Source organism: Petromyzon marinus, chromosome 69 (assembly GCF_048934315.1).
Source record: "Petromyzon marinus isolate PM22_M1 ecotype Great Lakes invasive population chromosome 69, UKy_Petmar_22M1.pri1.0, whole genome shotgun sequence".
NCBI lineage: Eukaryota > Metazoa > Chordata > Hyperoartia > Petromyzontiformes > Petromyzontidae > Petromyzon > Petromyzon marinus.
Window position 1 is genome coordinate 6,170,349 of NC_133735.1, and position 22,094 is coordinate 6,192,442.

The 22,094-nt window shown below is 49.0% G+C and overlaps 1 protein-coding gene across 3 annotated transcripts in view; it reads left to right on the plus strand.

The window, feature by feature from the left end:
- The window catches only part of LOC142906694 (uncharacterized), a 42,151-nt gene extending 20,411 nt beyond the window's left edge, over window positions 1-21,740 (plus strand). For 2 of the 3 annotated variants that reach the window (XM_076055022.1, XM_076055020.1), the window contains exons 15-21: window positions 1,200-1,351; window positions 2,329-2,659; window positions 2,861-3,219; window positions 4,884-5,093; window positions 14,138-14,300; window positions 17,571-17,709; window positions 18,748-21,740. In XM_076055022.1, coding sequence (XP_075911137.1) covers window positions 1,200-1,351; window positions 2,329-2,659; window positions 2,861-3,219; window positions 4,884-5,093; window positions 14,138-14,300; window positions 17,571-17,709; window positions 18,748-18,932 — 1,539 coding nt within the window. In that variant the 3' untranslated portion in view covers window positions 18,933-21,740. The remainder of the gene's footprint in view (window positions 1-1,199; window positions 1,352-2,328; window positions 2,660-2,860; window positions 3,220-4,883; window positions 5,094-14,137; window positions 14,301-17,570; window positions 17,710-18,747) is intronic. The other variant, XM_076055021.1, reaches the window with a different exon arrangement.
- The last annotated feature ends 354 nt before the right edge of the window (window positions 21,741-22,094 follow it).

The window sequence follows — 22,094 nt, forward strand, 5'->3', positions numbered from 1 at the left end:
CTGAATGAAGATTTGGAAAGAATCACACGACAGAAAGCGGAGTTGGCGAGCAAGCACATGTGGACAGAAATGAAAACTCCAACCCGAAGACCAGCTGATTCTCAAAACTTGGAACGCGCTTCCTGTCACATACCACACACTGCAGCGTGTGAGTATTGCTGTATTGACCATGTTTGGATCTACGTATGCATGTGAGCAGTCATTCTCACATCTTAAAAACATCAAGTCCAACCTACGATCACGTTTAACAGATGAAAGCCTCAACGCTTGCATGAAGCGTAACCTCACCAAGTACCAACCCGACTACAAAGACATCAGCAAATCCATGCAGCACCAGAAGTCGCATTAATGGTGAGTGTTATAACAACAATATTTAAAAGAATAAATTCAGAGGCTTATTATACTGACATTTAGTTGAATTTCCCTTTTAAAATATATTATATGGCTCTCACTGAAATAAATTTCCAAATTTTTTGCTTTCATGGCTCTCTTAGTCAAAAAGGTTCCCGACCCCTGGTGTAGTCGTATGTGTGTGTGAGTGTAGTCTGTGTATGTGTGTGTGAGTGTAGTCTGTGTATGTGTGTGTGAGTGTAGTCTGTGTATGTGTGTGTGAGTGTAGTCTGTGTATGTGTGTGTGTGAGTGTAGTCTGTGTATGTGTGTGTGTGAGTGTAGTCTGTGTATGTGTGTGTGTGTGAGTGTAGTCTGTGTATGTGTGTGTGTGTGAGTGTAGTCTGTGTATGTGTGTGTGTGTGAGTGTAGTCTGTGTATGTGTGTGTGTGTGAGTGTAGTCTGTGTATGTGTGTGTGTGAGTGTAGTCTGTGTATGTGTGTGTGAGTGTAGTCTGTGTATGTGTGTGTGTGAGTGTAGTCTGTGTATGTGTGTGTGTGAGTGTAGTCTGTGTATGTGTGTGAGTGAGTGTAGTCTGTGTATGTGTGTGAGTATAGTCTGTGTGTGAGTATAGTCTGTGTACGTGTGTATAGTCTGTGTATGTGTGTGAGTATATAGTCTGTGTATAGTGTGTGTGTGAGTATAGTCTGTGTGTGTGTGAGTATAGTCTGTGTACGTGTGTGAGTATAGTCTGTGTACGTGTGTATAGTCTGTGTATGTGTGTGAGTATATAGTCTGTGTATAGTCTGTGTGTGTGTATAGTCTGTGTGTGTGTGTAGTCTGTTCACTGTGTCCGTCACCGTCCCCGCAGCAAACGGCGACGCACGTCACCCTGTGGAACGAGCTGCACGCCGGCCACTCTACCCGCCACATCGACCGCACCGTCTTCTCCCTGCGCTTCAACTGCTCCTACGCCACCCACGCCCTGGTGCACCTCCCGTTCCCCGTCAGGCCCACGCTCACGTGAGTGAGGAGCTGCTAGTCTGGTGGGGGGAGAGGGGAGTCTGGGTGCTAGAGGGCCAAGTGTGGTGGGGGGGGTGTGTGGCAGGGTGCTGCGATGCAGTCAGGTGAGTGTAGGTGGTGAGTGTGATCTAGGTGAGACGTGTGAGTGTGTGAATGGTGAGTGTGTGTGCGTGAATGGTGGGTGTGGCGAGGTGAGTGAGTGAATGGTGTGTGTGAATGGTGTGTGTGTACATGTGGTGTGTATGTGTGTGAGTGAATGGTGTGTATGTGGCTGGTGTGTGTGTACGTGTGGCAATTGAGTGGTGAGTGTGGTGAGTGAATGGTGTGTGTGTACATGTGGCAAGTGTGCGTGTGAGTGAGTGAATGGTGCGTGTGTGTGGTGTGTGTGCGTGCGTGTGGCGAGTGTGAGTGAATGGTGTGTGTGTACCTGTGTGTACGTGTATTGTGTGTGTATGAATGGTGTGTGTACGTGTGTGTGAATGGTGTGAGTGAAAGGTGTGTGTGTGTACGTGTGTGTGAGTGAATGGTGTGTGTGTACGTGTGTGTGTGTGTGTACGTGTGTGTATGAATGGTGTGTGTGTGTGCGTGTGTGTGTGTATGCGAGTGCGTGTGTATGTGAGTGCGTGTATGGTGTGTGTGTACGTGTGTATGGTGTGTACGTGTGTGTACGTGTGTGTGTGTGTGTATGGTGTGTGTGTGTGTATGTGTGTGTGTGTACGTGTGTGTGTGTGTGTGTATGGTGTGTGTGTACGTGTGTGTGTGTGTGTATGGTGTGTGTACGTGTGTGTGTGTGTGTATGGTGTGTGTACGTGTGTGTGTGTGTGTATGGTGTGTGTACGTGTGTGTGTGTGTGTATGGTGTGTGTACGTGTGTGTACGTGTGTGTGTGTGTGTACGTGTGTGTGTGTACGTGTGTGTGTGTACGTGTGTGTGTGTGTGTACGTGTGTATGGTGTGTGGGTGTGTGTGCGCCCCCCAGCGTGGTGGACTTTGGGGGCCAGCGTGGGGCGTTCCGCCTCGCCATGTCCCTGCACAACGCCTCCACGTTCACGGCGGCCGGCGCCTACGGCGCCAGCCCCTCGCTGTCCACCGGCGACGTCCTCTTCGTGCGCCTCGCCCTCGACGTCGTGCCGGGCCGGCGCGGACACCGCCTCGACGACGAGGTGGAGGACGAGGTGGTGGACGAGGTGGAGGACGAGGTGGAGGACGAGGTGGACGAGCAGGTGGTGGAGGAGGTGGAGGAGGTGAGGAACCGCAGTGACTATCGTGTCCGTCTCCTCCACGGCCGGCCTCCCGGTGACGAGGTGGAGGTGGCGGTGGCCTCTGGTGGTGACGAGGAGGTGGCGATGGCCTCTGGTGGTGACGAGGAGGAGGTGGCGGTGGCCTCTGCTGGTGGTGACGATGAGGAGGAGGAGGTGGCGGTGGCCTCTGGTGGTGAGGAGGTGGAGGTGGCGGTGGCCTCTGGTGGTGGTGACGAGGAGGAGGTGGCGGTGGCCTCTGGTGGTGAGGAGGTGGCGGTGGCCTCTGGTGGTGACGAGGAGGAGGTGGCGGTGGCCTCTGGTGGTGGTGACGAGGAGGAGGTGGCGGTGGCCTCTGGTGGTGAGGAGGTGGAGGTGGCGGTGGCCTCTGGTGGTGGTGACGAGGAGGAGGTGGCGGTGGCCTCTGGTGGTGAGGAGGTGGCGGTGGCCTCTGGTGGTGACGAGGAGGAGGTGGCGGTGGCCTCTGGTGGTGGTGACGAGGAGGAGGTGGCGGTGGCCTCTGCTGGTGGTGACGATGAGGAGGAGGAGGTGGCGGTGGCCTCTGGTGGTGACGAGGAGGAGGTGGCGGCTTCTGACGGCGGCGGCGAAGTGGGCGATGGGGTGATGACGAGGTGAGCGAGGGTTGTGGTGATATCGCTGGGGGGGAGATTTTTTGACGATGGTGGTGGTGGTGGTGGAGGAGTGGGTGGTGGTGGTGGTGGAGTGGGTGGTGGTGGTGGTGGAGTGGGTGGTGGTGGTGGTGGAGTGGGTGGTGGTGGTGGTGGTGGAGTGGGTGGTGGTGGTGGTGGAGTGGGTGGTGGTGGTGGTGGTGGAGGAGTGGGTGGTGGTGGTGGTGGTGGAGGAGTGGGTGGTGGTGGTGGTGGTGGTGGAGGAGTGGGTGGTGGTGGTGGTGGTGGTGGAGGAGTGGGTGGTGGTGGTGGTGGTGGTGGAGGAGTGGGTGGTGGTGGTGGTGGTGGAGGAGTGGGTGGTGGTGGTGGTGGTGGAGGAGTGGGTGGTGGTGGTGGTGGTGGAGGAGTGGGTGGTGGTGGTGGAGGAGTGGGTGGTGGCCGTGGTGGTGGCCGTGGTGGTGGCCGTGGTGGTGGAGTGGGTGGTGGCGGTGGTAGAGTGGGTGGTGGCGGTGGTAGAGTGGGTGGTGGAGTGGGTGGTGTTGGAGGTGACGGGTCGTCTTGGATGAGGGGGAGTGACCTTCAAGTCTGCGCCTTCTGGCTTGGAGTAGAAGACCAAACCACGGAAATCTTTTTTTTTTAAAGCCACAACCAAATAGCACCAGCTGGGTCTGTGTATAGTGTACACTATATAGTAGTGTGTACATAGTGTACACTATATAGTAGTGTGTGTATACAGTATAGTGTACACTATATAGTAGTGTGTGTATGTATACAGTATAGTGTACACTATATAGTAGTGTGTGTATGTATACAGTATAGTGTACACTATATAGTAGTGTGTGTATGTATACAGTATAGTGTACACTATATATTGTAGTGTGTGTGTGTATACAGTATAGTGTACACTATATATTGTAGTGTGTGTGTGTATACAGTATAGTGTACACTATATATTGTAGTGTGTGTGTGTATACAGTATAGTGTACACTATATATTGTAGTGTGTGTGTATACAGTATAGTGTACACTATATATTGTAGTGTGTGTGTATACAGTATAGTGTACACTATATATTGTAGTGTGTGTGTATACAGTATAGTGTACACTATATATTGTAGTGTGTGTGTATACAGTATAGTGTACACTATATATTGTAGTGTGTGTATACAGTATAGTGTACACTATATAGTAGTGTGTGTACATAGTGTACACTATATAGTAGTGCGTGTACATAGTGTACACTATATAGTAGTGTGTGTACATAGTGTACACTATATAGTAGTGTGTGTATATAGTGTACACTATATATAGTGGTGTGTGTATATAGTGTACACTATATTATAGTTGTGTGTGTGTGTATATATAGTGTACACTATAATATAGTAGTGTGTGTATATATAGTGTACACTATAATATAGTAGTGTGTATATATAGTGTACACTATAATATAGTAGTGTGTGTATATGTAGTGTACACTATATATAGTAGTGTGTATGTAGTGTACACTATATATAGCAGTGTGTGTGTATATAGTGTGTATATATAGTGTACACTATATAGTAGTCCTCTCCGCAGCACCATCTGTACTGTTGCAACGACGCTACCGACGACGCCGCCGACTATTCTACATCGTCTGTCGTGGCGCTATTGGGGTGGTTGTTGTTGTAGTCGGAAGCGGAGGAGGAGGAGGACCAATGAGGTGGAAGACGAGGAGGAGGAGGAAGAGGAGGATGATGATGAGGTGGTGGACGAGGGTGTAAACTCTGACGTGGGCGAGCGAGCGGGCGGCTGGAATCTCCGTTTGGCGGCCCGAGGATGCTGGGCAACGCCGACACCAAACATCCAAGACAACATCTCTCACGTGTTCATCACTCGCGGGTAACATCGCTATACACACACACCATCCATATACTATATACACTATATATACACTATATAGATACTGTATAGTACATATACATACCATCTATATATACTATATATACACTATATAGATACTATATATACATACCATCTATATATACTATATATACACACCATCTATATATAGATACTATGTATATACTATATAGATACTATACACACACTATCTATATATACACTATATAGATACTGTATAGTGTATATATACACTATCTATATATAGATACTATATATTATATAGATACTATACACACACCATCTATATATTATATAGATACTATACACACACCATCTATATATACTATACACACCATCTATATATACTATATCTAGATACTATATACACACCATCTATATATTATATAGATGCTATACACACACCATCTATATATTCTATACACACCATCTATATATACTATATCTAGATACTATATATACACACCATCCATATATATTATATAGATACTATACACACACCATCTATATATACTATATATAGATACTATATACACACCATCCATATATATTATATAGATACTATACACACACACCATCTATATATACTATACACACCATCTATATATACTCTATCTAGATACTATATATACACACCATCTATATATACTATATCTAGATACTATATAGATACTATATATACACCATCTATATATACTATATATACACTATCTATATATACTATATAGATACTATATATACACCATCTATATATACTATATAGATACTATATATACACACGATCCATATATATACACTATATAGATACTGTATAGTGTATATACACACCATCTATATATAGATACTATATATTATATAGATACTATACACACCATCTATATATACTATACACACCATCTATATATACTATATCTAGATACTATATATACACACCATCCATATATATGTAGTGCCGTGAATTTAATCGGATGACAACCGCCTTTCTTTCACCGTCACTTTTATTTCCATCATTCCGCACACACACACACTATATAGTTTCACACACACACTATATAGTTTCACACACACACACTGATTCTCCTCTTCACACTCCGCCAACTCGGACACTCCGATTCACCTCAGCACCGTCCGCTCATCCTCCTTCCACACACAGTGGTTCTCCCTCTAGCTCCTCACACACAGTGTCTCCTCTAGCTCCTCACACACTGACTTCCTCTAGCTCCTCACACACAGTGTCTCCTCTATCTCTTCACACGCAGTGACTTCCTCTATCTCCGCACACACAGTGGCTTGCCTGTCTATTCACACACAGTGACTCTAGCTATCTCCGCACACACACAGTGACTCTATCTGTAACTCTCCCTGTACCCATCTCCCCCGTAACTTACCTCTCAGCTAACGCTAACTCTCCCTATCGCTATTTACTGTCCTTTGGGTTCCGCTCTCTATTCTTCCCTAACATTTGCCAGCTCTCTTCTTCGTATCTCTCCACCTCTCGCCAACAACTGCCCAACAACAACTCCAACTCCCCGTTCAAATCACCTAGCGTTTTATCCCCTTTCCAATTGGCCTTAATTAATCGCCACGTGGCTCGCCGGCATTTTCCCGCCAGCTCGCACCTGTCCCACGGTCAGACTTCGCGACGCCGCCACTTAACGCTAACAGCCTCTCGACCAATCACAGGCCTCGTGCCACGGCTCCCTTAATTACTTCGGGTTGTTTACGCCACCCGTGACTCGACCACCTGCTCGACCTTATGTGACCCACTCTGCTTGTATGTCTATGTATGTACTGTATGTGGCCAATTTACCTATGCGTATCGTTTACTCCACTACACTTATACTATATAGATACTATACACACCATCTATATATACTATATAGATACTATATACACACACCATCTATATATACTAAATGGATACACCATCTATATATACTATATAGATATTATATATACACCATCTATATATACTATATATATACTATATAGATACACCATCGATATATACTATATAGATACTATATATACTACATAGATATACTATATATTATATATACTATATATAAACTATATAGATACTATACACGCACAATCTAGATAATATATAGATACACCATCTATATATTATATAGATACACACACAGTATCTATATATACTATATAGATACTATATAGATACACACACCATCTATATATACTATATAGATACACACACGCACCATCTATATATACTATATAGATGCACACACACACACCATCTATATACTATATAGATACACCATATATATACTATATAGATACACACACACGCACCATCTATCTATACTATATAGATACACACACACACGCACCATCTATCTATACTATATAGATACACACACCATCTATATATACTATATAGATACTATACATGCACCATCTAGATAATATATAGATGCACCATCTAGATAATATATAGATACACCATCTATATATACTATATAGATACACACATACAGTATCTATATATACTATATAGATACACCATCTATATATACTATATAGATACACACACCATCTATATATACTATATAGATACACACACCATCTATATATACTATATAAATACACACACCATCTATATATACACTATATCAACAACAACAACAACCGCCATTCGCCACTAAGTGGCGGTGACGTCACCACGACTATATAGATACACACACACGCACCATCTATATATACACTATATAGATACACACACACGCACCATCTATATATACTATATAGATACACACACCATCTATATATACTATATAGATACACACGCACCATCTATATATACTATATAGATACACGCACCATCTATATATACTATATAGATACACACACATGCACCATCTATATATACTATATAGATACACGCACCATCTATATATACTATATAGATACACACACATGCACCATCTATATATACTATATAGATACACGCACCATCTATATATACTATATAGCTACACACACCATCTATATATACTATATAGATACACACACATGCACCATCTATATATACTATATAGATACACACACATGCACCATCTACATATACTATATATTAACTATATAGATGTAGACTTGGACAACGTCTCTCCATCTCTCGTGGATAACCCTCACTACTTCTGCGGTGTGTGCCACACACACTCTATGTAGACTATATACTCTCTATATATAGACTCTATATATAGAATATATATACTCTATATATAGACTATATATAGAGACTCTATAGACTATATATTCTATATAAATAGACATCTCTCACGCATTAATCACTCGTGGTTAACTCCCCTCTACCACTACTACTCGTGTGCTACCACACAAACTATAGAGACGTATACATCAGGGCTGTGCGGGCAGGGGGAGGCAGAACCTCCCCTCTCGTACTCCAATGAAAATGTGATAAAATAAATATTAAGATGTTTTCCCACCGATCTGCGTTTTATAAATGTCGCTTCCGTACGATTCCGAGCGGTTTTTAGAGTCGAAGTCGACAAATTTGCGGAGCTCCGCTGCAATTACCGCAGGGGGGAGACGGGAGGTGAGGCAGCGACGAGCTCTGCCTCCCCTCTGATTGCGCAACCCCTCGGTAACTTGATGGGAGCGCGGGCTAACAAGCCCGTGCCCGTTAATATCTCGGCGTGTCACCAACGTGATGTTCGTGGACCCCTTAATTTCACGTCCTCGCCTTCCCATACTCCGGGTAACTTATTCCCACGTATTGTGTAATAAAGATATATTTAGGCTCGCTGGTCTCGTCGTGAAGCCTGCAATGAAAAAGCACCAGGGGGGAGGCAGCTAACACGCCCCCCCTCGCTGAGGCCACGCCCCCCCTCGCTGAGGCCACACCCCCCTCGCTGAGGCCACGCCCCCCCCGGGTGTGTGAATCTGCTTCACAGCCATTGACCTCGCCGCACGTGACACTGATGCACGTGACTCATAGCCGGAAGTGCCCGGCTTTGCCCGCGGTGGGGGGGGGCAGGGGGGTAGGAGAATTTATTCCAAAACTTGTCTTCTCTGAAAAACATAACACAAACATACACAAATACTAAGCTGTTGTGAAAGCCCGGCGTTCCGTTTGTCCGTCGACAAAATTCTAAGAGGCTTGCAGAAGTCCCGAATCAAAAAGTAACAAAGTGTGGGGGGGGGGAGGGGGTGGTAAATGGTTGATCTAAAAGTTTTCTGAAGAACCAGCGGCATCTACAGAATGCGAAGAACCAGTGGTATTTAGATCTACAGAACGTGAAGAACCAGTGGCATCTACAGAACGTGAAGAACCAGTGGCATCTACATCTGCAGAACGCGAAGAACCAGTGGTATCTACATCTACAGAACGTGAAGAACCAGTGGCATCTACACCTACAGAACGCGAAGAACCAGTGACATCTACACCTGCAGAACGTGAAGAACCAGTGACATCTACACCTGCAGAACGTGAAGAACTAGTGACATCTACACCTGCAGAACGTGACTAACTAGTGGTATTTAGATCTACAGAACGTGAAGAACCAGTGGCATCTACAGAACGTGAGGAACCAGTGGCATCTACATCTGCAGAATGTGAAGAACCAGTGGCATCTACATCTGCAGAACGCGAAGAAGCAGTGGCATCTACATCTGCAGAACGTGAAGAACCAGTGGCATCTACATCTGCAGAACGTGAAGAACCAGTGGCATCTACATCTACAGAACGTGAAGAACCAGTGGCATCTACATCTACAGAACATGAAGAACCAGTGGCATCTAAATCTGCAGAACGTGAAGAACCAGTGGCATCTACATCTGCAGAACGTGAAGAACCAGTGGCATCTACATCTGCAGAACGTGAAGAACCAGTGGCATCTACAGCTGCAGAACGTGAAGAACCAGTGGCATCAACATCTAGAGAACGTGAAGAACCAGTGGCATCTACAGAACATGAAGAACCAGTGGCATCTAAATCTGCAGAACGTGAAGAACCAGTGGCATCTACATCTGCAGAACGTTAAGAACCAGTGGCATCTACATCTGCAGAACGTTAAGAACCAGTGGCATCTACATCTGCAGAACGTTAAGAACCAGTGGCATCTACATCTGCAGAACGTGAAGAACCAGTGGCATCTACATCTACAGATCGTGAAGAACCAGTGGCATCTACAGAACGTGAAGAACCAGTGGGATCTACATCTACAGAACGCGAAGAACCAGTGGCATCTACATCTACACAACATGAAGAACCAGTGGCATCTACATCTACAGAACGTGAAGAACCAGTGGCATCTACATCTACAGAACGTGAAGAACCAGTGGCATCTACATATACAGAACGTGAAGAACCAGTGGCATCTACATCTACAGAACGTGAAGAACCAGTGGCATCTACATCTACAGAACGTGAAGAACCAGTGGCATCTACATCTACAGAACGCGAAGAACCAGTGGCATCTACATCTGCAGAACGTGAAGAACCAGTGGAATCTACATCTGCAGAACGTGAAGAACCAGTGGCATCTACATCTGCAGAACGTGAAGAACCAGTGGCATCTACATCTACAGAACGTGAAGAACCAGTGGCATCTACATCTACAGAACATGAAGAACCAGTGGCATCTAAATCTGCAGAACGTGAAGAACCAGTGGCATCTACATCTGCAGAACGTGAAGAACCAGTGGCATCTACAGCTGCAGAACGTGAAGAACCAGTGGCATCTACATCTACAGATCGTGAAGAACCAGTGGCATCTACAGAACGTGAAGAACCAGTGGGATCTACATCTACAGAACGCGAAGAACCAGTGGCATCTACATCTACACAACATGAAGAACCAGTGGCATCTACATCTACAGAACGCGAAGAACCAGTGGCATCTACATCTGCAGAACGCGAAGAACCAGTGACATCTACATCTACAGAACGTGAAGAACCAGTGGCATCTACATCTATAGAACGTGAAGAACCAGTGGCATCTACATAACGTGAAGAACCAGTGGCATCTACATCTACAGAACGTGAAGAACCAGTGGAATCTACATCTACAGAACGTGAAGAACCAGTGGCATCTACATCTGCAGAACGCGAAGAACCAAGTGGCATCTACATCTACAGAACGTGAAGAACCAGTGGCATCTACATCTATAGATCGTGAAGAACCAGTGGCATCTACAGAACGTGAAGAACCAGTGGGATCTACATCTACAGAACGCGAAGAACCAGTGGCATCTACAGCTACAGAACGTGAAGAACCAGTGGCATCTACACCTGCAGAACGCGAAGAACCAGTGACATCTACATCTACCGAACGTGAAGAACCAGTGGCATCTACATCTGCAGAACGTGAAGAACCAGTGGCATCTACATCTGCAGAACGCGAAGAACCAGTGGCATCTACATCTGCAGAACGCGAAGAACCAGTGGCATCTACATCTACAGAACGTGAAGAACCAGTGGCATCTACATCTATAGAACGTGAAGAACCAGTGGCATCTACATCTGCAGTACGTGAAGAACCAGTGGGATCTACATCTACGGAACGTGAAGAACCAGTGGCATCTACATCTACAGAACGCGAAGAACCAGTGGCATCTACATCTACAGAACGCGAAGAACCAGTGGCATCTACATAACGTGAAGAACCAGTGGAATCTACATCTGCAGAACGTGAAGAACCAGTGGCATCTACATCTGCAGAACGTGAAGAACCAGTGGCATCTACATCTACAGAACGTGAAGAACCAGTGGCATCTACATCTACAGAACATGAAGAACCAGTGGCATCTAAATCTGCAGAACGTGAAGAACCAGTGGCATCTACATCTGCAGAACGTGAAGAACCAGTGGCATCTACAGCTGCAGAACGTGAAGAACCAGTGGCATCAACATCTAGAGAACGTGAAGAACCAGTGGCATCTACAGAACATGAAGAACCAGTGGCATCTAAATCTGCAGAACGTGAAGAACCAGTGGCATCTACATCTGCAGAACGTTAAGAACCAGTGGCATCTACATCTGCAGAACGTGAAGAACCAGTGGCATCTACATCTACAGATCGTGAAGAACCAGTGGCATCTACAGAACGTGAAGAACCAGTGGGATCTACATCTACAGAACGCGAAGAACCAGTGGCATCTACATCTACACAACATGAAGAACCAGTGGCATCTACATATACAGAACGTGAAGAACCAGTGGCATCTACATCTACAGAACGTGAAGAACCAGTGGCATCTACATCTACAGAACGCGAAGAACCAGTGGCATCTACATCTGCAGAACGTGAAGAACCAGTGGAATCTACATCTGCAGAACGTGAAGAACCAGTGGCATCTACATCTGCAGAACGTGAAGAACCAGTGGCATCTACATCTACAGAACGTGAAGAACCAGTGGCATCTACATCTACAGAACGTGAAGAACCAGTGGCATCTACATCTGCAGAACGTGAAGAACCAGTGGCATCTACAGCTGCAGAACGTGAAGAACCAGTGGCATCTACATCTACAGATCGTGAAGATCCAGTGGCATCTACAGAACGTGAAGAACCAGTGGGATCTACATCTACAGAACGCGAAGAACCAGTGGCATCTACATCTACACAACATGAAGAACCAGTGGCATCTACATCTACAGAACGCGAAGAACCAGTGGCATCTACATCTACAGAACGCGAAGAACCAGTGGCATCTACATCTGCAGAACGCGAAGAACCAGTGGCATCTACATCTACAGAACGTGAAGAACCAGTGGCATCTACATCTATAGAACGTGAAGAACCAGTGGCATCTACAGAACGTGAAGAACCAGTGGCATCTACATCTACAGAACGTGAAGAACCAGTGGAATCTACATCTGCAGAACGTGAAGAACCAGTGGCATCTACATCTACAGATCGTGAAGAACCAGTGGCATCTACAGAACGTGAAGAACCAGTGGGATCTACATCTACAGAACGCGAAGAACCAGTGGCATCTACAGCTACAGAACGTGAAGAACCAGTGGCATCTATACCTGCAGAACACGAAGAACCAGTGACATCTACATCTACCGAACGTGAAGAACCAGTGGCATCTACATCTGCAGAACGCGAAGAACCAGTGGCATCTACATCTGCAGAACGTGAAGAACCAGTGGCATCTACATCTACAGAACGTGAAGAACCAGTGGCATCTACATCTATAGAACGTGAAGAACCAGTGGCATCTACATCTGCAATACGTGAAGAACCAGTGGGATCTACATCTACGGAACGTGAAGAACCAGTGGCATCTACATCTACAGAACGCGAAGAACCAGTGGCATCTACATAACGTGAAGAACCAGTGGAATCTACATCTACAGAACGTGAAGAACCAGTGGAATCTACATCTACAGAACGTGAAGAACCAGTGGCATCTACATCTACAGAACGTGAAGAACCAGTGGCATCTACATCTACAGAACGTGAAGAACCAGTGGCATCTACATCTACAGAACGTGAAGAACCAGTGGCATCTACATCTGCACAACGCGAAGAACCAGTGGCATCTACATCTGGAGAATGTGAAGAACCAGTGGCATCTACACCTACAGAACGTGAAGAATCAGTGGCATCTACATCTGCAGTACGTGAAGAACCAGTGGCATCTACATCTGCAGTACGTGAAGAACCAGTGGGATCTACATCTACGGAACATGAAGAACCAGTGGAATCTACATCTACGGAACGTGAAGAACCAGTGGTATCTACATCTACGGAACGTGAAGAACCAGTGGTATCTACATCTGCAGTACGTGAAGAACCAGTGGTATCTACATCTGCAGTACGTGAAGAACCAGTGGCATCTACATCTACGGAACGTGAAGAACCAGTGGCATCTACACAACGTGAAGAACCAGTGGCATCTACATCTGCAGAACGCGAAGAACCAAGTGGCATCTTATCTCTCCCGTGTGTCCCTCTGTGTGCCTCCTGCGTGTGTCTCTCTCCCCCCCCCCCTCCCCGCGTCTCTCTCCCCGGCGGCTGCCGCAGATGCCCGTCGGACCGCACCCTCCGGTTCCTCTCGGCCAACGGCAACTCCACGCAGGTTCTGTTCCGGCTCCGGGTATTCCGCTTTCTGTCGCCGGCGGTCCGCGTGCTCTACCTGCACTGCCGGGTCCGCGTCTGCGCGGCCGCAAGCGCCGGCTGCGAGCAGGTGACCCGGGGGTCACGTGGGGGGGGGGGGGGTAGGGGAATCGTTGACTTGCCTCGCCTGGTGTATGCAGGAGGTCGTCGTGGGGGGGTCAATCCCGTGACCCCTAAACACGGCGACAGCCTGCTGCTGTTTGATTTTTGAAGTTTGCGCGTCTCCTTCTCTTGCGACACCACCACCACCGGTGGCCGAGATGTTGACTTACCTCGCCTGGTGTATGCAGGAGGTCGTCGTGGGGGGGTCAATCCCGTGACCCCTAAACACGGCGACAGCCTGTTGCCGTGTTCAGGAGTCTGCGTCTCTCTGCCCGTGCGGGGGGGGGGGGGGGTGTGGGGGGGGTGACTTTCCCCAACAGTCTAAGGCTCTACAAGTCTGTCCGTCCTCCGCGTCTTTGCGGGGAGCGGTGGTGTAGCGGTTGGCGCTACGCTGCGCTACGAGCGGGTTCAATTCCCGCTCGCGGCCAACGCCACCGGTGACGATTATCTGAACCGGTCCTGGGCCCTCCCCTAGGTCGACTCGGCCTCAAATGAGTACCGGGGGTGTAGTGATGTGTGGTAAAACATCGCCACTGGGGAGAGAAAGGCGGCCAGGCGTTGGTGCTGGCCAACCCCACCCCTTCGTCATGTCGGCCTTCATAGACGCTCGCTTAACAGCACTTGCCCCAACAATCTGTTCAGGCTATACGGGGGGGGGGTCTTTCTTTCTCTGTGGCTGTGCCTCTATCGCTGTATCTCTGTGTCTCTCGCTGTATCTCTGTCTGTGTCTCTATCGCTGTGTGTCTGTCTCTGTCGCTGTGTCTCTGTGTGTCTGTGTCTCTGTCGCTGTGTCTCTGTGTGTCTGTGTCTCTGTGTCTCTGTGTGTCTGTGTCTCTGTCGCTGTATCTGTGTGTCTGTGTGTCTCTGTCGCTGTATCTCTGTGTCTGTGTCTCTGTTGCTGTATCTTTGTGTCTGTGTGTCTCTGTCGCTGTATCTCTGTGTCTGTGTGTCTCTGTCGCTGTATCTCTGTGTCTGTGTGTCTCTGTCGCTGTATCTCTGTGTCTGTGTGTCTCTGTCGCTGTATCTCTGTGTCTGTGTGTCTCTGTCGCTGTATCTCTGTGTCTGTGTGTCTCTGTCACTGTATCTGTGTGTCTCTCTCGCTGTATCTCTGTCTGTGTGTCTCTCTCGCTGTATCTCTGTGTCTGTGTGTCTCTCTCGCTGTATCTCTGTGTCTGTGTGTCTCTCTCGCTGTATCTCTGTGTCTGTGTGTCTCTCTCGCTGTATCTCTGTGTCTGTGTGTCTCTCTCGCTGTATCTCTGTGTCTGTGTGTCTCTCTCGCTGTATCTCTGTGTCTGTGTGTCTCTCTCGCTGTATCTCTGTGTCTGTGTGTCTCTCTCGCTGTATCTCTGTGTCTGTGTGTCTCTCTCGCTGTATCTCTGTGTCTGTGTGTCTCTCTCGCTGTATCTCTGTGTCTGTGTGTCTCTCTCGCTGTATCTCTGTGTCTGTGTGTCTCTCTCGCTGTATCTCTGTGTCTGTGTGTCTCTCTCGCTGTATCTCTGTGTCTGTGTGTCTCTCTCGCTGTATCTCTGTGTCTGTGTGTCTCTCTCGCTGTATCTCTGTGTCTGTGTGTCTCTCTCGCTGTATCTCTGTGTCTGTGTGTCTCTCTCGCTGTATCTCTGTGTCTGTGTGTCTCTCTCGCTGTATCTCTGTGTCTGTGTGTCTCTCTCGCTGTATCTCTGTGTCTGTGTGTCTCTCTCGCTGTATCTCTGTGTCTGTGTGTCTCTCTCGCTGTATCTCTGTGTCTGTGTGTGTCTCTCTCGCTGTATCTCTGTGTCTGTGTGTGTCTCTCTCGCTGTATCTCTGTGTCTGTGTGTCTCTCTCGCTGTATCTCTGTGTCTGTGTGTCTCTATCGCTGTATCTCTGTGTCTGTGTGTCTCTATCGCTGTATCTCTGTGTCTGTGTGTCTCTATCGCTGTATCTCTGTGTCTGTGTGTCTCTATCGCTGTATCTCTGTGTCTGTGTGTCTCTCTCGCTGTATCTCTGTGTCTGTGTGTCTCTCTCGCTGTATCTCTGTGTCTGTGTGTCTCTCTCGCTGTATCTCTGTGTCTGTGTGTCTCTCTCGCTGTATCTCTGTGTCTGTGTGTCTCTCTCGCTGTATCTCTGTGTCTGTGTGTCTCTGTCGCTGTATCTCTGTGTCTGTGTGTCTCTGTCGCTGTATCTCTGTGTGTCCGTGTGTCTCTATCGCTGTATCTCTGTGTGTCCGTGTGTCTCTATCGCTGTATCTCTGTGTGTCCGTGTGTCTCTATCGCTGTATCTCTGTGTGTCCGTGTGTCTCTATCGCTGTATCTCTGTGTGTCTGTGTGTCTCTATCGCTGTATCTCTGTGTGTCTGTGTGTCTCTATCGCTGTATCTCTGTGTGTCTGTGTGTCTCTATCGCTGTATCTCTGTGTGTCTGTGTGTCTCTATCGCTGTATCTCTGTGTGTCTGTGTGTCTCTATCGCTGTATCTCTGTGTGTCTGTGTGTCTCTATCGCTGTATCTCTGTGTGTCTGTGTGTCTCTATCGCTGTATCTCTGTGTGTCTGTGTGTCTCTATCGCTGTATCTCTGTGTGTCTGTGTGTCTCTATCGCTGTATCTCTGTGTGTCTGTGTGTCTCTATCGCTGTATCTCTGTGTGTCTGTGTGTCTCTATCGCTGTATCTCTGTGTGTCTGTGTGTCTCTATCGCTGTATCTCTGTGTGTCTGTGTGTCTCTATCGCTGTATCTCTGTGTGTCTGTGTGTCTCTATCGCTGTATCTCTGTGTGTCTGTGTGTCTCTATCGCTGTATCTCTGTGTGTCTGTGTGTCTCTATCGCTGTATCTCTGTGTGTCTGTGTGTCTCTATCGCTGTATCTCTGTGTGTCTGTGTGTCTCTATCGCTGTATCTCTGTGTGTCTGTGTGTCTCTATCGCTGTATCTCTGTGTGTCTGTGTGTCTCTATCGCTGTATCTCTGTGTGTCTGTGTGTCTCTATCGCTGTATCTCTGTGTCTCTATCGCTGTATCTCTGTGTCTCTATCGCTGTATCTCTGTGTCTCTATCGCTGTATCTCTGTGTCTCTATCGCTGTATCTCTGTGTCTCTATCGCTGTATCTCTGTGTCTCTATCGCTGTATCTCTATCGCTGTATCTGTGTCTCTATCGCTGTATCTCTATCGCTGTATCTGTGTCTCTATCGCTGTATCTCTATCGCTGTATCTGTGTCTCTATCGCTGTATCTGTGTCCGTGTGTCTCTGTCCGCGTGTCCGTGTGTCTGCGAGCAGTCGTGCGGGCCGGCTGGCCGCAGCGGTGCCAGGCAGCGTCGCCGCGCTGCCACCGACTTTGAGGGCGTCGTGTCCTTCGGCCCCATCGTGCGGCGCCCTGGACCCCCCAGCGTCACGGTGCTGCTGAGGAGCCGCCACGGTGAGACCCCCCCCCCCCCCCATCGGCCCCCCATCGCCCCCCTCCTGGACGGGCGCCTTCCCATCCCCCACGACGGGCCGTGGGTCTGCCCGCTGCTGGGTGGAGGGCGGGAAGGGGGGGGGGGGGCCCCCCTCATCCTCATCCTCCTCCGTCCGTTGTCGTCGGCGGCGTGCGAGGGGCCTCCGTGTGGGAGGGCCCTTTTAGTTTGTTTAGCCAGGGGGCCGCGTAATGGTCTGGGTGGGATTTAACTCGCAGGGTGGCTGGGTGGGTGGGTGGCTGGGTGGGGGAATTGGGTGGGGGGAATTGGGTGGGGGAAGTGGGTGGGTGGCTGGGTGGGGGATTGGGTGGCTGAGTGGCTGGGTGGGGGATTGGGTGGCTGGGGGATTGAGTGGCTGGGTGGGTGGGTGGGGGATTGGGTGGCTGGGTGGGGGATTGGGTGGCTGGGTGGGGGATTGGGTGGCTGGGTGGGGGATTGGGTGGCTGGGTGGGGGATTGGGTGGCTGGGTGGGGGATTGGGTGGCTGGGTGGGGGATTGGGTGGCTGGCTGGGGGATTGGGTGGCTGAGTGGGGGGATTGGGTGGCTGAGTGGGGGGATTGGGTGGCTGAGTGGGGGGATTGGGTGGCTGAGTGGGGGCATTGGGTGGCTGAGTGGGGGCATTGGGTGGCTGAGTGGGGGCATTGGGTGGCTGAGTGGGGGCATTGGGTGGCTGAGTGGGGGCATTGGGTGGCTGAGTGGGGGCATTGGGTGGCTGAGTGGGGGCATTGGGTGGCTGAGTGGGGGCATTGGGTGGCTGAGTGGGGGAATTGGGTGGCTGAGTGGGGGAATTGGGTGGCTGAGTGGGGGAATTGGGTGGCTGAGTGGGGGAATTGGGTGGCTGAGTGGGTGGGGGAATTGGGTGGGTGGGTGGAGGATTGGGTGGCGGCTGGGGGATTGGGTGGCTGAGTGGGTGGCTGGGTGGGAGATTGCATGGCTGGGTGGCTGGATGGCTGGGTGTGGGTGATTGTAGTGTTTTCACATTGTTTGTGTTTGCCCGGCAGGGCCGCACGGCGCGCTGTGGTTCTCCCTGCTGGGCCTCTCCTCGCTGGGCATCGTCGGGGCCCTGGTGGCAATCGTCAGGTCGGCGGGAATCTGTGCCTCCCGCGGGCGGCCACGGGATGAGGAGGATGAGGAGGATGATGATGAGGATGAGGAGGATTCGTCGTGCCGACGACCCGCAACGTAACCCCCCCAAAATAACCGAGCGCGTCAAAAAAAAAAGTGGAACGGGTTTTGATTTTTTTTTGGTTTTGGTTTTGAGGCCCCTACGGCTGGGTCTGTGTCCGCCGTGTGCGGGTTTTTTTTCGTGTGGGTTTTTGTCACGGACGTCCGACGGTTCGGCGCCGCGTGCCTTCCTCAGGAACGGGTGGTGGTGGTGGTGGGGGAATTCGCTTTGAACATCGTCGCTGACGCCCGCCGCGGCGCTGGAATTTTCCGCTGCCAAATAAAAAAAAAAAATTTTTAGGAATCCTCCGGCCGGCCGGAGGAGGAGTTTTTGGAACCCTCGGAACGGCAATCGCCTCCCCGGAGAGGACGCAGAGTCGCGGACTCTCCGCTTGACCAGCTGATTTGGTAACGATAATTTATTACGTGCAGTCTTCAAAAACGTCGCATTTCGGCCGTACATCACACAAAGCTCTTAACAACCGTGTGTAGCCTCTAGCAGGGCTGTAGGGGCAAGTGTTGTGAGTAGCAGCAGCAGTGCCCTATAGACACACAGACAAAGGTCCCCCGTGTAGCCTCTAGCAGGGCTGTAGGGGCAAGTGTTGTGAGTAGCAGCAGTGTCCTATAGACACACAGACAAAGGTGCCCCGTGAAGCCTCTAGCAGGGCTGTAGGGGCAAGTGCTGTTAGCAGCAGCAGTGCCTATAGACACACAGACAAAGGTGCCCCGTGTAGCCTCTAGCAGGGCTGTAGGGGCAAGTGTTGTGAGTAGCAGCAGCTGCCCCTGTAGACACACAGACAAAGGTGCCCCGTATAGCCTCTAACAGGGCTGTAGGGGCAAGTGTTGTGAGTAGCAGCAGCAGTGCCCTATAGACACACAGACAAAGGTCCCCCGTGTAGCCTCTAGCAGGGCTGTAGGGGCAAGTGTTGTGAGTAGCAGCAGCGTCTATAGACACACAGACAAAGGTCCCCCGTGTAGCCTCTAGCAGGGCTGTAGGGGCAAGTGCTGTGAGTAGCAGCAGCAGTGCCCTATAGACACACAGACAAAGGTCCCCCGTGTAGCCTCTAGCAGGGCTGTAGGGGCAAGTGCTGCGAGTAACAGCAGCAGTGCCTAATGGGCCATCCATTTAGTACGCACGCGTATGGGCGGTCTACTGACAATGCACGCATAGGAACCGGGGGGGGAGGGATTTGTGAAGCCTCGATAATAACATTAACTAGTCCACATTGGCCTTCGAATGAGCCACAGTTCGGCGTCTTCAGCTGCCCAACGAGTACCGCCGGGAGAAGTTGGACTCGGGGAGCGGTGAAACTCGCGTGCCACCGTGCCTCCACCACTTTACCGAAAGAACCAATATTCTTGGTTCTTTCGGTAAAGTCACCACCACGTAGAAGGGAAACAATAAACTAATAAAAATATAAAACAAGAAATTTTTTTGTAAAACACTAAAATTATTATTCTTGGTTCTTTCGGTAAAGTCACCACCACGTAGAAGGGAAACCAATAAACTAATAAAAATATAAAACAATGAAATTATTGTAAAGCACTAAAATTATTATTCTTGGTTCTTTCGGTAAACTCACCACGTAGAAGGGAAACAATAAAATAATAAAAATATAAAGCACTAAAATTATTATTCTTGGTTCTTTCGGTAAAGTCACCACCACGTAGAAGGGAAACAATAGAATAATAAAAACATAGAATTTCATTGTTTTTATATTTGTGTTTATTTTATTGTTTCCCTCCCTACGCGGCGGTGACTTTACCGAAAGAAGGACATGAATCCCTGCAGACGGGGAAATCTTTAGATCAAAGTTGATCCGATCTGTTTGCTGAAACACGTTAATAGTATGAATCCTCGGGTGTTTCTGCGTGGATTGAATATCGGCCGTTCTGTAGGATTTGTGTGGTACAAAGTCCGCGTGCGTACAGGGTAGGGGGCGGGGGAAGGGTGTCGACTCGATGGGGATGGCCCCCTAATGGAGGGGGTGGTGTTTGGTGCCGCACGCCTGGCCGCCTTTGTCTCTCCCTACCCCCCCCGTGGCGATTTTGTTCTGCTCCACCCCCATGGCACAACCAAGTTTCGGTCATTTTTTTTCAGGCTGAGCGGACCTAGCGGGGGGTGGGAATTCCAACTTCCCCTCCTGTGTGAGTCTGTGGCTCTGTGCGAGTCTATGGCTGGGGAGGCACAGGAGGAGGGCCCACCTGGCCACCGGCACCTTGAGAAACCTGGGTTCTGATCCGGGCAGCCACCCGCGATTTTAAACAACCGGTGGATCTCAAAGTGCAGGGGGAAGTCCATTGGCCCCTTCGGCTTGGTCGTGGCTCGCCCTAGAGCAAGACAGAGGCCTCGAGAGAGAGCCACAGGCTTACTCTAGTACGTAGGAGGTCGTGGATTCGATCCCATGACCCTGACGACGCTTGCTGCTGCTGTATATTTGAGGTCTGCGTCTCTCTCTCGCTCATCATCACCACGATGGCTAGGAGATGTTAACTACCTCGCCTGGTCTACAGGAGGTCGTGGGTTCGATCCCGACCCCTGATGCCTGCTGCTGCTGTATATTTCGAGTCTGCGTCTCTCTCTCTCTCCGTGGTCACTGCGTGAATTCGTCTCGCAGGGCCTCCGGTCACCACCACATTTTAGAATCGTCGCACGTTTGAGTATTTGGCGGCTGCTGCTGCTGCTATAAATGTCCACATGATGATGATGCTGATGATGAGCCTTTTTGTAGAGCTATCCAATTGTGAAGGCAAAGTCGCCTTGCGACAAGACCTTTATAGCTCAGTGGGTCCTTGCACCTGATGTAAAATAAAATGTTGTTTTGATTGAGTCTCTGTCTGCGTCTCTTCTATCCCCCCCCCCCGTCTCCATCTCTGGGGGTGGCAGGATTTTGCGTTTGTAATTTCCACCGTGTTGATGATAATGATGGACCCACTTTGGTTGAGCTATCCAATCGTAATGGCCAGGGACACCTCCTAGTTGAGTTTTTTTTTGGTCGCTACTCGGTGTGGGCCCTTTTACACCTGATTTAAAATAAATAAAGTTATAGTCGAGTGTCTCCCGGTATATTTCCTGGATATATATCCCCCTGTGCCTACGCATCTCCTAAATGCGTCTGTAATTTCCGCGAAAAACAACAAAGCTCCATCTCCCCAGTGGGGGGGGGGGCTCCTTCCACCGCTG